This window comes from Marmota marmota, unplaced genomic scaffold (genome assembly GCF_001458135.2).
Source record: "Marmota marmota marmota unplaced genomic scaffold, marMar, whole genome shotgun sequence".
NCBI lineage: Eukaryota > Metazoa > Chordata > Mammalia > Rodentia > Sciuridae > Marmota > Marmota marmota.
The window spans coordinates 51625637-51638036 of NW_025999842.1; the positions used below are offsets into that span (position 1 = coordinate 51625637).

The window sequence follows — 12400 nt, forward strand, 5'->3', positions numbered from 1 at the left end:
GCGGCGGGCAGCGGAGGCGGTAGCCGGTGCGTGCCCCGCGGCTCTCGGCGGAGCCCCGCGCCCGCCGCGCCATGGCCCGGAGACCCCGGCACAGGTAACGGGGAGTCCAAGAGGGCGGCCCAGGGCAGGGACGCGCGGGGCACCAGGCGCCTAGGAGCAGGTGGGAATTGGTTCCCGGATCTTCTGTGGTGCTGTCAGAACCCGGGAGGACCTGGAGCCCCTGCCTCGGCCGCAGAAGCGGCTGGAGAGACTGATGAATGGAAGAGTCTGTGCGGGAAATGCATCAGGACTTTGGGAAGCATGCCCCGCGGCTCTTTTTGCAAGTTGCACGGGTATATGTTTCCCTTTGGGGGGGAAAAAGAAGCACGTTCCAACCGGGGGCAGAGCGGTGTCCACCAGCCAAGGGGAGCCCACCAGGTGCCTGGCGTGATGCCTTGGGTGTCGGCAAGAGAGTCGCAGCCTAACTGCTGGATGCATTGAGATATGTTTGAATTTGAAAGTGCAGAGCATATGGCAGATATAGGAAAATGCCGGATTGTTTAGTAGCTGCAGGTAGTTTATTTAAATTTCATTCATTCATTATGGAGGCATAGAAGAGTGTCAGCTGACAGGCGGCTGGAAAGAAGGTTTTAGGGGACGAAAAGGCTTTGCAAATTGTTATAAGCCCTGGTTGAAGGTTCGAATTATTATTCTCTGGAAGGTTTTTATTTCTACTGCAAACATTGCACGCGCACCCACACGCGCTCGCGCTGCACATGTCACCGCACTTGGGAAGGCTGGTCAGGATGATGGGTGAAATGCCCTTACATTTTGACCCTACAGATGGAATGAGGGAGAGGAGGAGGGAAATACTCATAGGAACTGTCACTTGCTGGCGGTCCAGCCTCTACCAGCCCCGGGGATTTTCCGGACTCATCACGCCCCGGCTGCCTGAGAGAACAGGTTGCGGGGGCTGGCTCAGTGGCCATAGTGGTCGCCACTCAGCCCAAAGGGACAGAGGCCCTCAGCACCAAGGCCGCTGCTGCGCACCTGGGATGCAATCCCCGCGGGCTCTTCTCCTGGGCAAGAGATCCCGAGGCAGTGCGCACACGTGGACGCGACTGAGGTCCCTGCTCCTGCCCGCGCCCTGCTGCAGCTGCCTTAAGTCTCTTGGCCTCTGGAAAGGCGATCGGACCGACCTTCGCGAAGGCGTTCTGGGAAAAATCCCGTGAAGGCAAAGCAAACCCGCCTGCTTTTCTTCGGGTTGTTTGATTTTCTCATACTTATTTGTTTCATGTACTGGTGGGCATTGGTCCTCCTGTGGCTCTGGAAGTTGCAAGGAGCGTGGGCGTGAGCCCTGCTGCAGAACCCCGAGGCTGGCCGGGCCCTGGAGCTACGCCTGTGCGTGCGTAGCTTGGAGTGGGAAGAAAAGGGGGTCGATATAGGTAAATCCCGGCCCCCTACCCCTCTCACGGGGGTCGACCTCGCGGGGCAAGGATGCCACCCCTTGGGAGGTTTCACCTTCGTGTTTTGGACTTCACAGGAAAGCAATCAAGCTCACCTGTTTTGTTGAGAGCAGAAACTAGCAATAGGAGGAGGGAGCTGGGAAGGGGTGCTGACCCGAGGCGCGCTCCAGGCTCCGCGCCCCGAGGACTAGGCTGCCCCCGCTGGGCGGGGCTGCGCAGGTTCCCCGCGGCTCCCAGGTAGCCCGGAGGGGAGGGGCGGGAGCCTTGAACCTGGCTCAGGGGGAAGAGAAACCCGGCTGCGGGTTCCGAGCCGTTTCTTGCAGGGCGAGCGTCAACTCGGCAGGGATTATTAACCAGGTCAGCGAAATAGTCTGAACCCCTTTTCTAGAATCACAGTAGCGGCCACAAGGCACTTCCTCCCGCTCCCCTCCCTCTTCCCAACCCCCAGCGCTTCTTTTCTTTTTCGTTTCTTTGCACGGTTTGTTTCCTTGACAGAATGTAATATTCATAGTTGTACTCTTGTAACCACACCGGGTCTAGCAGGTGGAGGAGTCGAGTGCATCAAGCCTGAAATCAGCCTTTGAAAGTCCTTTGACTGTTGGGTCTGAGATCTTGTCAGAGCAGATAAAGGAAAAGTTATTTCAGGTCTTTAGCAGAAATTAATCATGCTACTGAGGCGGGCAGGACAATTTAGAGCAAGGAAATCAGATGCAAAGGTCAAAGGAGAGCCCCCGCGCGAAGCCTGCTGATAGCAGTCCTGGTCTGGTCCCGCTGTCCTCATGGCCCTTGCAGAAGGCACATGCCACGTTTTCCCCCAAGACCTTGGTTTTGCACAGTTTTGCCTATTTGCTTAATTTCAAAGAGTCACAGAAGACATATAGGTATCATTTATGCACGCTGGAAAGTACCTTAGAAATAGAATCCAAACCCTAATGTATAAGCGAGGAACCGAAGTCTCGAGAGAGAGGAAGTGATTTGGCCAAGTCACGCAGCTAGGCGGAGGCAGAACTAGGACTGACACCTTATCCTTTAGAGAACTCTGGTCCTGTTTGATTCCAGTTCTTTCTCACCTGAGATGGACTGCCCCCTGTGGGCAGCTGAATATTTTGCTTGTTTCTAGATTGTTGTTGCCAAGGGATATGCCCAGTTAATGGTTTGGGAAATGTCCACAGTTCAGGTCTCCAGGTCTAGCCAAACCTAAAAAGTTAATTTGAGTTGAGCCTATGACTCTACTTTCAAATTCCTTTGGTTTTCTTGCTATCCATGATACTTCACAAGGAGCTACTTCATTTGATGGCTTTCTAAGGAGTTTACTACGAACCTTTCAAAAGATGCAGACTTACAGCTCTGGGCTTATGTTAATTTTTTGTTTATAATACTGTATTTTATGTTAAAAGGAAATTGTTTTAATGGTTATTGACTTGTCAATATTATTATTGTAATTATGATTGATTGTTTACTCCCTCCTATTTCCAGTACTAAACATAGACTCTTGTTTCAAAGGATAGAAACTAAATGAAAAAAAAAAAGACTATAAATATGCTTTAATGGGATTTGTGAGTGTGTGTGTGTGTATGTGTGTGTGTGGGTGTGGGTGTTGGTAGTTGTACTTGAAGTTTAGATTACATCTTGTCACCATGCAACCTGGATCATCAGATTGTTTCTCAAAATATTAGTTTTAAACATTAGAATCCCAACTCAGAGTTTTTGATGAGCACTTCTGCTTGACTTGTAGGGAGTTGGTAATTTATGCTTCTGAGTTAGTTAGGTAAGATAAAACCTTTTATGAATGTAAATTTCCTTTTTTAAAATAATTTGCATTATGATATTGCTTTTATCATAAAGCAATCAGTCTCAGTTTGATGGATTTCTCAATATTACAATGACAAATTTTAATGAAATTTGTAAGGTAGTATAGCTTTTCATATCTTGTTTTATAAAGAAAATTACAGCTGAGAGTAAGCTATGAAATTACTCTCATCTCTTCGGTATATGATAAATAAACTAAGTATAGAATTTTGTCAAAACTCATCAAAATTCATATTTTAGTCAACTAGTAAAGGGAAAATCTCTTTTGAAAACAATAATTTTTTTTAACCCATAGATTTCTTCTGGGGGAATCCCTTACTTTTGAATTGGGTACATTTTAAGATATTTTAAACATCACTTAGTCAAAGATAGAAAAAATAAGAGTAAAAAAGATTCTGACTATTAAGTGGCCTAATTATTCACTTAGTTACTTTGGAAACTGAGTCATGTAAACATGGCCACAGTTGGGTCCTTCAGGCCCAGGGTTTTGAACAATTTGATATTTATGTTAGTGCCAAAACACTTTGATCACTTGATGGTCTTATCCTTTTTCAGGCTTTAAAATCCTTTCCTCTTACCTTCTTGTAATCTTCTCATCTTAAGGAATGACTATAATTATATTATTGGATATATTATTTCTTGAATTTTTATTGTAATAAAATGCCAGCCCTGTTGGAATAACATAAGTGATTTGTTTGTTGTATTTGGGAGATATTACTTAAATGATGTGACATATCCCAGAGATTTTGAGAGTGCACTTATATAAAGGACCCGGGCTCTTATTCTTTTTCTTGTCTTAACATTAAGTTTTAAATTTAAACCTTCATTGGTTGGAAGGTTGCCAAATGTGTAACTTGTCACTGATCTAACAATAAGAGCAGGTCCAAACATGCAGAGCAGTAAGACAGTGCCAGGTCCTTTGCCGTATCTGTGGATACCAATAACAGCAGAACCAGTTTACAATACTAGAGCAACAGAACGCAGAAAACAATCTTGTTGTGCAAGTTTCCAAAGTTTCATCTTCATAACCTTTGAAAAGCTTGTTGAGGAGTTTTTATGTAAGTTTTGTAATCCAATAGTTTAAATCCTCTTGTTTCAGCCCAAGTCTGCCATTCTTATTTCTGCAGCATATACAGTAGTGACGAGGATGATGAAGACATTGAAATGTGTGACCATGACTATGATGGGCTGCTTCCCAAGTCTGGAAAGCGTCACTTAGGGAAAACTAGGTGGACCAGGGAAGAGGTAAATAATCATATTATCAAAGCATGAAAAAAAATGGTAGTGTATAATTTATGAACAACAAAATTCCAGCTCAGCTCCAGGTGCTGTAGCTCATTAGGAGGGTCTTTGAAAGCTTGGCCTTGGCTGCTTATGTCCCCCACTCATCCACGTGTCCTCTCCTTTCTCCTTTATGTTCCATCTGTTTCCCTCTGCCTATCCAGTTCTCGCTCTTGAGACCCACCACTTCCTACCATTTCTTCATTAATGACAAAGATATGGCCACTCTGTGAAGCCATCCCTGGCTTCCTCCAAGAGGGCTGGAAGCATCCTCCTTCATTTCTCTGCCCTTGGGTATAGATTCTGCCTTAGTGTTGATGTGATAGCTGCATCTCTCCCAGGAGACTGCAAGCCTCTTGAGGGTAGAGCTAAACATCACTATCTTTGTATTTCCTGAACCCAGAATTACTCACCACTGCAAAGTAGGATGTTAATAATACTCCCAAATAAATGAATGAATTGCTATTTCCAAAAACAAAACAAGGAATAAAACAAAACATGTATAGAACTTACCCCTTTATAATATATTCGTTTAATACTCTTGGTATTGATCTTTCACAGATCCATATATGGGTATGAATGTTTGCTCTAAAACCACCCAGTAATGGGTAGAAAGACCACTGTTCCCCACATTTCTTTTTCTGCTAGTTTATCAAAAGCTTAATCCTTTCAAGAAAGGAAAAGTCCTTCTGAAGCTAAATTATTATGGTGTGAGGAAAAGTTTCTTTTTTTAATATTCTCCAAAAAATTGCCACCAATCATAGAAGATTTAATTTAAATATAAGTTATATTAACTCTCTTCAATTTCATTGCATTCTGCTTCATTTAAACCAGAGTACCTTTGGACAGACAGACAGGATTTCCAGGGAGGCACATGGGAAATTCATATTTTACCTGTAGAGATTGTGCACTTAGGATGATCATTAGGGAAATAGAAGTTCTGTTGTTAACCTGGTTCCTGGTTGTGTCTGTATTGTACCAGGGACCTGTATTGTGAATGGATGTTACCTTTGCAGAAACATAAAAAGCACATTGAGAACGACTCTTATGAAGTGATGGGACAGTGAATAGTACATGAACTGAAAGAACCAATTTTCCATGAATGTTTTAGTGTCTTCTGTGTTCTAATATGTTTTGGCCTCATTTAAAACTGCATATATTGATAACAAAAACCAAATGACTTTATTACATTATATATGCATTCAAGTTTAAGTATCAAAAAAAGTTATCTTCTATTTTTTTAACATATGAAAGAGATTGAACCAACTGGAAATATTCTATTTTTTATTCAAGATCTTATCTATTATCATAGTTCAATGGCTACTGAGTCTAATATTGAAATTTATTTCTTCATCATTAAGTAAAACTCCTAACAGTTGTCATATATTATGCACTGAATAGGTGCCTGGGATTATTATAAATGTTTTGCATAATTACCCTGTGTAATCCCCAGACAATCCTATTGATATCAGCATTCCCATTTTATAGATAACAATAGTAAGGTCCGAAAAGGTAAAATAATACATGCAACTGGTATAACTAATCAATAGCTGAGCCAAAATAAAAACTCTAGTCTGACTCTAAATAAATCTCTGCTCTAGACCAGTATAATTTATTTTCTGTATTTGGATACTTTGAGTAGGGTTTTTTTTTCCCCCTGGATCCTAGCATTAATTCCGTTGTTCAGTAGAACTTGAACAGAGTTATTCAGTAAATGACTGATATCTTAGGATTATCTTTAAATGTCCTAGGATGAAAAACTCAAGAAGCTGGTGGAACAGAATGGAACAGATGACTGGAAAGTCATTGCCAATTATCTCCCGGTAAGTTAGTGATTTATTCTCTTTGTAATAGAAAAGTTCCTCCTAAAGATTTAAATAAAATATTCTTATAGAAGCTATTAAGATATCACATATTGCTCATATATAAGAAGTAGGGGGAGAGATGCCCTCTCATCATTTACATTTTGTAATGCATGTTTTGGGGGTTTCTAAATAAATTTTAAAACATTTCCACAACATCTTAAACAATTGCTTCTTGCTTATCTTTGATTTCTTGAGATAATATAAATTAAGGTTCTGATGATTTGTTACGTAGTAGATGATTAAACTTGATATTTTTTCCTGTTCAGCTTCTGAATTCCCCATTTTTGTAAATAGCCATGTGTTTGGTACTCAGGTTTGAAATGCTAGGATATTTTTTACTTATCCCATTCTGTTGTCCCTTATGTCTAAGCAGTTATGAAGAAAGCTGGAATTCCTTGGTAGTCTCCTCATCCTTCACATTCCATAGTTGGGTCACAAGATAGGCCCCCTGTTTTCTCATCTGGGCTATTCCAATGGCTTCCCCACTTGTAGCTTTCCATTTTTTTCTCCATCCCAAACACTATTGACAGATCAGCTTCCTAAAATGCATATGTATCTTATCTTCTCAAAAACAACAATAGTAGTTGGAGGTGTAGCTCAGTAGCAGAGCACTCGCCCAGTATGTGCAAGACTCTGGGTTTAACCCTTAACATCATAACCAAAACCCACCAATGGTGACTTACAGTCTTACAAACTAAGTAACTGCTTTGACCTGATACAGAGAGGTCCCCCTACATAGCCCCAACTTATAGCTCCCATGCTGTTTCCTACTTCTCTCCATAAGCTCATTTGGTGGAATTCACTTCTGCTTTCCTCCTCTGGAATTTTGATCCTTTCATCTCACCTCCTAGAATGTTCTCCTTTTCCTTCTCCAGTCAAAAGTTCTGACCATCCTCCAACGTCCACATCCAGAGCTCTTTTGGATTCCTTTCTTTAGAAGGAATTTCTCCTCCTAAGGGAATGCTTTACTCCCCACTTCCATGGCACTTTGCTTTGTGTCTCTCCTTGCATATGAATTGAATTCAGCCTTCTGTCATAATTAATTATATATTTGCCTTTCCCTTCATGTAAGATTGCAAGGTCCTATAAAGTAGGCCTACCTTTTATCATCTTTGCTCCTTCCACAATATAATGTCTTGTGCTCCTGAATGCACATCTCTTAGTTTGGGAAGCAAACTTTATTATATTCCTTTCTGGTGGGTTTCCATTGAAGTCTGAAAAACTGGAATTTCTAAGAAGTCTGTAACCATGTAGGTTACTTCACATGCCACAGACTGAGGTCAAGGTTAAGTTAAATTGACAGGCACAGGAGGCAAAGCTTCTAATTTTATATGCAAGTTTGATGTATTCTGTACATTCTTTAGCCTGTAAGTACTGAGGGAAAGGTGGGCTCTCTACACATGCCTTAAGGTGTTCTTGAATGTTTTCATTGCATATTTTCTCTGTATGACTCATATTAAGCAAAGTTTTCACATGCATATGGTGTTCTATCTTTATGATGGTGCATACTTTGTCTAGAATCGGACAGATGTGCAGTGCCAACACCGATGGCAGAAAGTGCTAAACCCTGAGCTCATCAAGGGTCCTTGGACCAAAGAAGAAGATCAGAGAGTAAGTTTTGTTTTCACGGATGTGTGCATTAAAGTTAAGAATATTCCCCAGACATCTTTGTTGGATGTTTCCCCAGCCAAGGAAGCAGGTAAAGTGAGCAAACAGGAAGTAAAGGACTCTGGTCCCATATTTCCAGTGAATGAAAGCAGACTTTTAGAAGTTTTCTAAAGAACTTGTAACACTGAAGAATGATTAATGACTCATTACATAACATTAAAACACAGGTTATTTTTGTGTGTTTATCTGAAGGTGATAGAACTTGTACAGAAATACGGTCCGAAACGTTGGTCTGTTATTGCCAAGCACTTAAAAGGGAGAATTGGAAAACAATGTAGGGAGAGGTGGCATAACCACTTGAATCCAGAAGTTAAGAAAACCTCCTGGACAGAAGAGGAAGACAGAATTATTTACCAGGCACACAAGAGACTGGGGAACAGATGGGCAGAAATCGCAAAGCTACTGCCTGGACGGTAATACTATGTCAAAAAATATATTGATTGGGAAGAATGAAGGAGCGGGATTCTAACATTCTGTTTTAAATGTATGAACAAATTACATACCATCAATAATGTTTTATTTAGAACCAGAAAATATCCTATAGTTTATCTAGTGGAGGACTTTTAGGATCCAGCCAGTGGTGAGCCTTGGGCTAAATCTTTGAACTTTACTTAGCCGTGGTTTCCCCATTTGCAAAAATAAGTAATAATCTATATCACAGAGCCAATGTTAGGATCAAAGTAAAATAAATGTCAGAGCACTTTGTAAACTGCAGAGCTCTAAACACAAAAGGAAACTGAATGTAGACAGTCTGTCCTTGGTCTGAATTCATTCGGCCAATTTAGTGACTGGCTACCATTTTGGCAGTTGCTCAGCTATTATTTTCCAAATACCTGGCTTCACTTCATTATGCTACATGATTAACTTTTTTTTTACTTTGAATAAAGAAATAATGTCTTTCTAGAGTTATCATACTTTTTCCAGGTTTTTAAATAATGTCAATATAAAGCTTTTTTTTCAGTGAACAAGGCAAGAAAATGATCTTATTATGAGGAATGACTATGGAAGCTCATTTTTGTCCCATATTCCTCCCTTAAGTAATATATAACTGAATTTTCTTACTTTGGAAAATACTTTTTAACTATAGATTTTAAGGTAGAAAATATTAAAGATATTTTTATTCTTGAGCGTCTTAATATAAAAATGGAGAAAGGGTAATTTTAAAGATGAATTATGCTGTGTTTTCTTGTGATGCTCCAAAGCATTTCCTCCCTCGGGGTTTAGTAAAAGCTTAGAAAATCCAAGAGATTTGTCAAAGGTGGCCTTTTCTCCCCTATGGAGGATATACTATTGCCTCTTCTAAAAATTAAAGGGGTGATTCAACTTCCTCTTACTTTATCACACATTCCCTCACCCCCATGAAAATAGGGAAAGGTAGTCTTAAAATGGTTTTTTGGTTTTGGGGTTTTTTTTTCTTTTTTTGAATTGAGAAACTTCCCGAGAATGGAAAGACATTAATTAAAATGCTTTGCAGTTTGAAAATATCCGGGAGTTATCATTTTTCCCTTTTTCCCTTTCCTTTCACCTCTGTCTGGCTTGTAAGAACAGTGGATGCTTTTCAAAAGGTAGGAAGGGTTTTTGACTCCAAATTTCTCACTAGTGATATAAGAGTTAAAGAGTAGACACTGAGACAGCGTCATTGTCATTCCCAAACACTGCCAAGTCCCTGATTTTTGTGGTGGGTAGGCCCTGCTAAGCCATTCTTGAAGGAGTAATTGTTTTAGGACAGCTAGAACTTTTAGGTTGTATTTGAGTCTTGTACCACAAATGGTCAGGATCAACACTGAAAGGTTATCGTGTTGAAAATACTCCCTTACCTCAGACACAAAATGATGAAAAGATACCAGAGTTTATAGAAAGATCCATACATTCTAGATTATATAAATAAGAGAAATCTATGGATTTTTAAATTTGGCTACAGGGAAAGCAAGATCTTAGCAGGTGGAAAAGAACGAAACAATTAAAAAGAGAAAACAACTGTTAGTGGAACCAAAATAAAGATTTCTGTTAGAAACAGTTTTCTGTCAATTAACTCTAATCTGAATTGAAATTTTTGTTTGTAAAATTTTTATGTGCTATATTTCTGTGCAGAACTGATAATGCTATCAAGAACCACTGGAATTCTACAATGCGTAGGAAGGTGGAACAGGAAGGTTATCTGCAGGAGTCTTCTAAAGCCAGCCAGCCAACAGTGGCCACAGGCTTCCAGAAAAACAATCACTTGATGAGTTTTGCTCATGCCCCACCTTCATCTCAACTCCCTCCAACTGGCCAGCCCTCAGTCAGCAATGACTATTCCTATTACCAAATTTCCGAAGCACAAAACGTAAGCCATTCCTGAGAATTTACTTTAGTGAAAGACATGGTTATTTTAGCTACCGATAATAATAATACTTGTGGTTATATTGTTTTCAAAGAGCTTTCCTAAACATAACTAAGATCAATCTTCACCTATACCCCTTGAAATAGATCAGGGTAAATATGGGTATCCCTGAGTCATGTGTCTGGAAATGAGATGGTTAAGTGATTCTGTCCAGGATTACAAGTCATGTATTGCCAGGTAAAATCCAAGTTGTTTGATTCTAACTCACTACTTCAATTCTAATTTAAAATTAGAGTTTGGATGTAAATTTTCTTAAAGTACTGCTGAAGAAGAATGGGGGAAGGGAAAGATACATTTATAGTCTAATATTTTTCTCTTCCAAAATGAAAAGTGAATGTAATATTACATTTGTAGAGAAAATAGCTTGACACCAATGGATAGGTTGTTAATTCTGGTAGTGATCTAGCCAAAATGCAGTTATTGATTCAGTAAACGATTACATTTTTACTCTGATTCAAGAGCAGAGCTTTATGGCATTGGTACTCCAATGTTCCCTTTTATCTTTCTTTGGATTAGTGTGATTCCTTCCTCATTTCTAGACATTTATATGTATGGAAAGAAAGGATTTTTAGTGAGTGGAAAAGAAGAAAAATCAAGGAATGTTAATCTTTGAACTAACAATAATAAATGATGAAATTTATCCAAGAATACAGACCTCATATGCAAATGTTAGGCAAAACATATTCATGAGTAGTTTTTACTCTTCTTTCTCTGTTCCATGGATTTGACTACAGACTTTCCAGAAAGGTCTCAGGTGAATGGATTATCATAAGAGGTTTTGTGCTTTTTATCAAAACATCATAATTATTCTCAGAAAAATATTTTGTTACAAGCAGCTAGTACCATCTCCTTTTCCCATGAAAACGTTTCATACATTCACAAATGTATTTTAGATTATATTTCCATCGTGTTTTTTTCTCTAAGGAATGCTTCCTGTTGGGACTGATGAGTACCGTATTGCTTTAGCTGTTCAGCCATTTTTAAAAGGCCTGGCTAAACTTCAAATTAAAGGAGGTTTTTTGTTGTTATTTAATTGTTTAGAGAATTTTATCAGTAGAGTACTTTTCCCCCTTCAGTCCCAGAATAAAACCTCAGGAAGTCAAATCCCCTGAAGCATATGTAACCATGAATGACTCGGCCTTTGTTTTCCCTTTTTTGATCTAGGTCTCCAGTCATGTTCCATATCCTGTAGCTTTACATGTAAATATAGTTAATGTTCCTCAGCCAGCTGCTGCAGCCATTCAGGTAAGATTCTCTTATAAAGAAACTCATTATCTGGGCAAGGCAGTGCTTTTAAGAAATACTTTATTTCTTTTATGTAGACACTTATTTTCACCTGAGCAGCTGAAGTAAAAAGAAAAGGGAATAGTAGAGAGGAGGGTAAAGTTCAGGCCAACAATCTACCAATCTTGGCTTCTTGGAGGGTTTGTTCTGGAGGGTTTTCTGATGTTCATTGTTTCAAGTTGAAACAATTCATTAGGCAGCATCCACTCTGTAGCCTCAGATTTCCCATCACTACCTTAAGTTTGAAATCTCATTCAGAAAGATTTCTGTAGTGGAAATATTTGACTTGTCTTGGTTTTACACTGAGGCTCCTTGGGCTGTGTGGTGGTACCTTAAGACTCCAGGCTACAACCACTTTCCAATCAGACCTTTGCTTCCCCTCCCCTTAACTTCTAATTTCAGAGACACTATAATGATGAAGACCCTGAGAAAGAAAAACGAATAAAGGAATTAGAGTTGCTCCTAATGTCAACTGAGAATGAGCTCAAAGGACAGCAGGCATTACCGGTAAGAATGTCACTACGTACTTGGTGGGATGGTTTGCAGCTTTACCCCAATACTCTTCTGTATCCTTTTTCTTCTCTTCTAAATATTACCCCAGCCACAATTCTATATATCAGTTAACTATGTTTAAACAGAAGTAGTTGATAGTAAAAAAAAAAAAA

The 12400-nt window shown here is 39.9% G+C and overlaps 1 protein-coding gene across 3 annotated transcripts in view; it reads left to right on the forward strand.

Annotated features, from left to right (window-relative positions):
• The window catches only part of Myb (MYB proto-oncogene, transcription factor), a 32780-nt gene continuing 20380 nt past the window's right edge, over positions 1-12400 (forward strand). For all 3 annotated transcript variants that reach the window (XM_048798666.1, XM_048798672.1, XM_048798679.1), the window contains exons 1-8: positions 1-94; positions 4382-4499; positions 6287-6358; positions 7919-8011; positions 8261-8481; positions 10160-10394; positions 11616-11696; positions 12138-12242. In XM_048798666.1, the coding sequence (XP_048654623.1) occupies positions 72-94; positions 4382-4499; positions 6287-6358; positions 7919-8011; positions 8261-8481; positions 10160-10394; positions 11616-11696; positions 12138-12242 (948 nt within the window). In that variant the 5' untranslated portion in view covers positions 1-71. The remainder of the gene's footprint in view (positions 95-4381; positions 4500-6286; positions 6359-7918; positions 8012-8260; positions 8482-10159; positions 10395-11615; positions 11697-12137; positions 12243-12400) is intronic.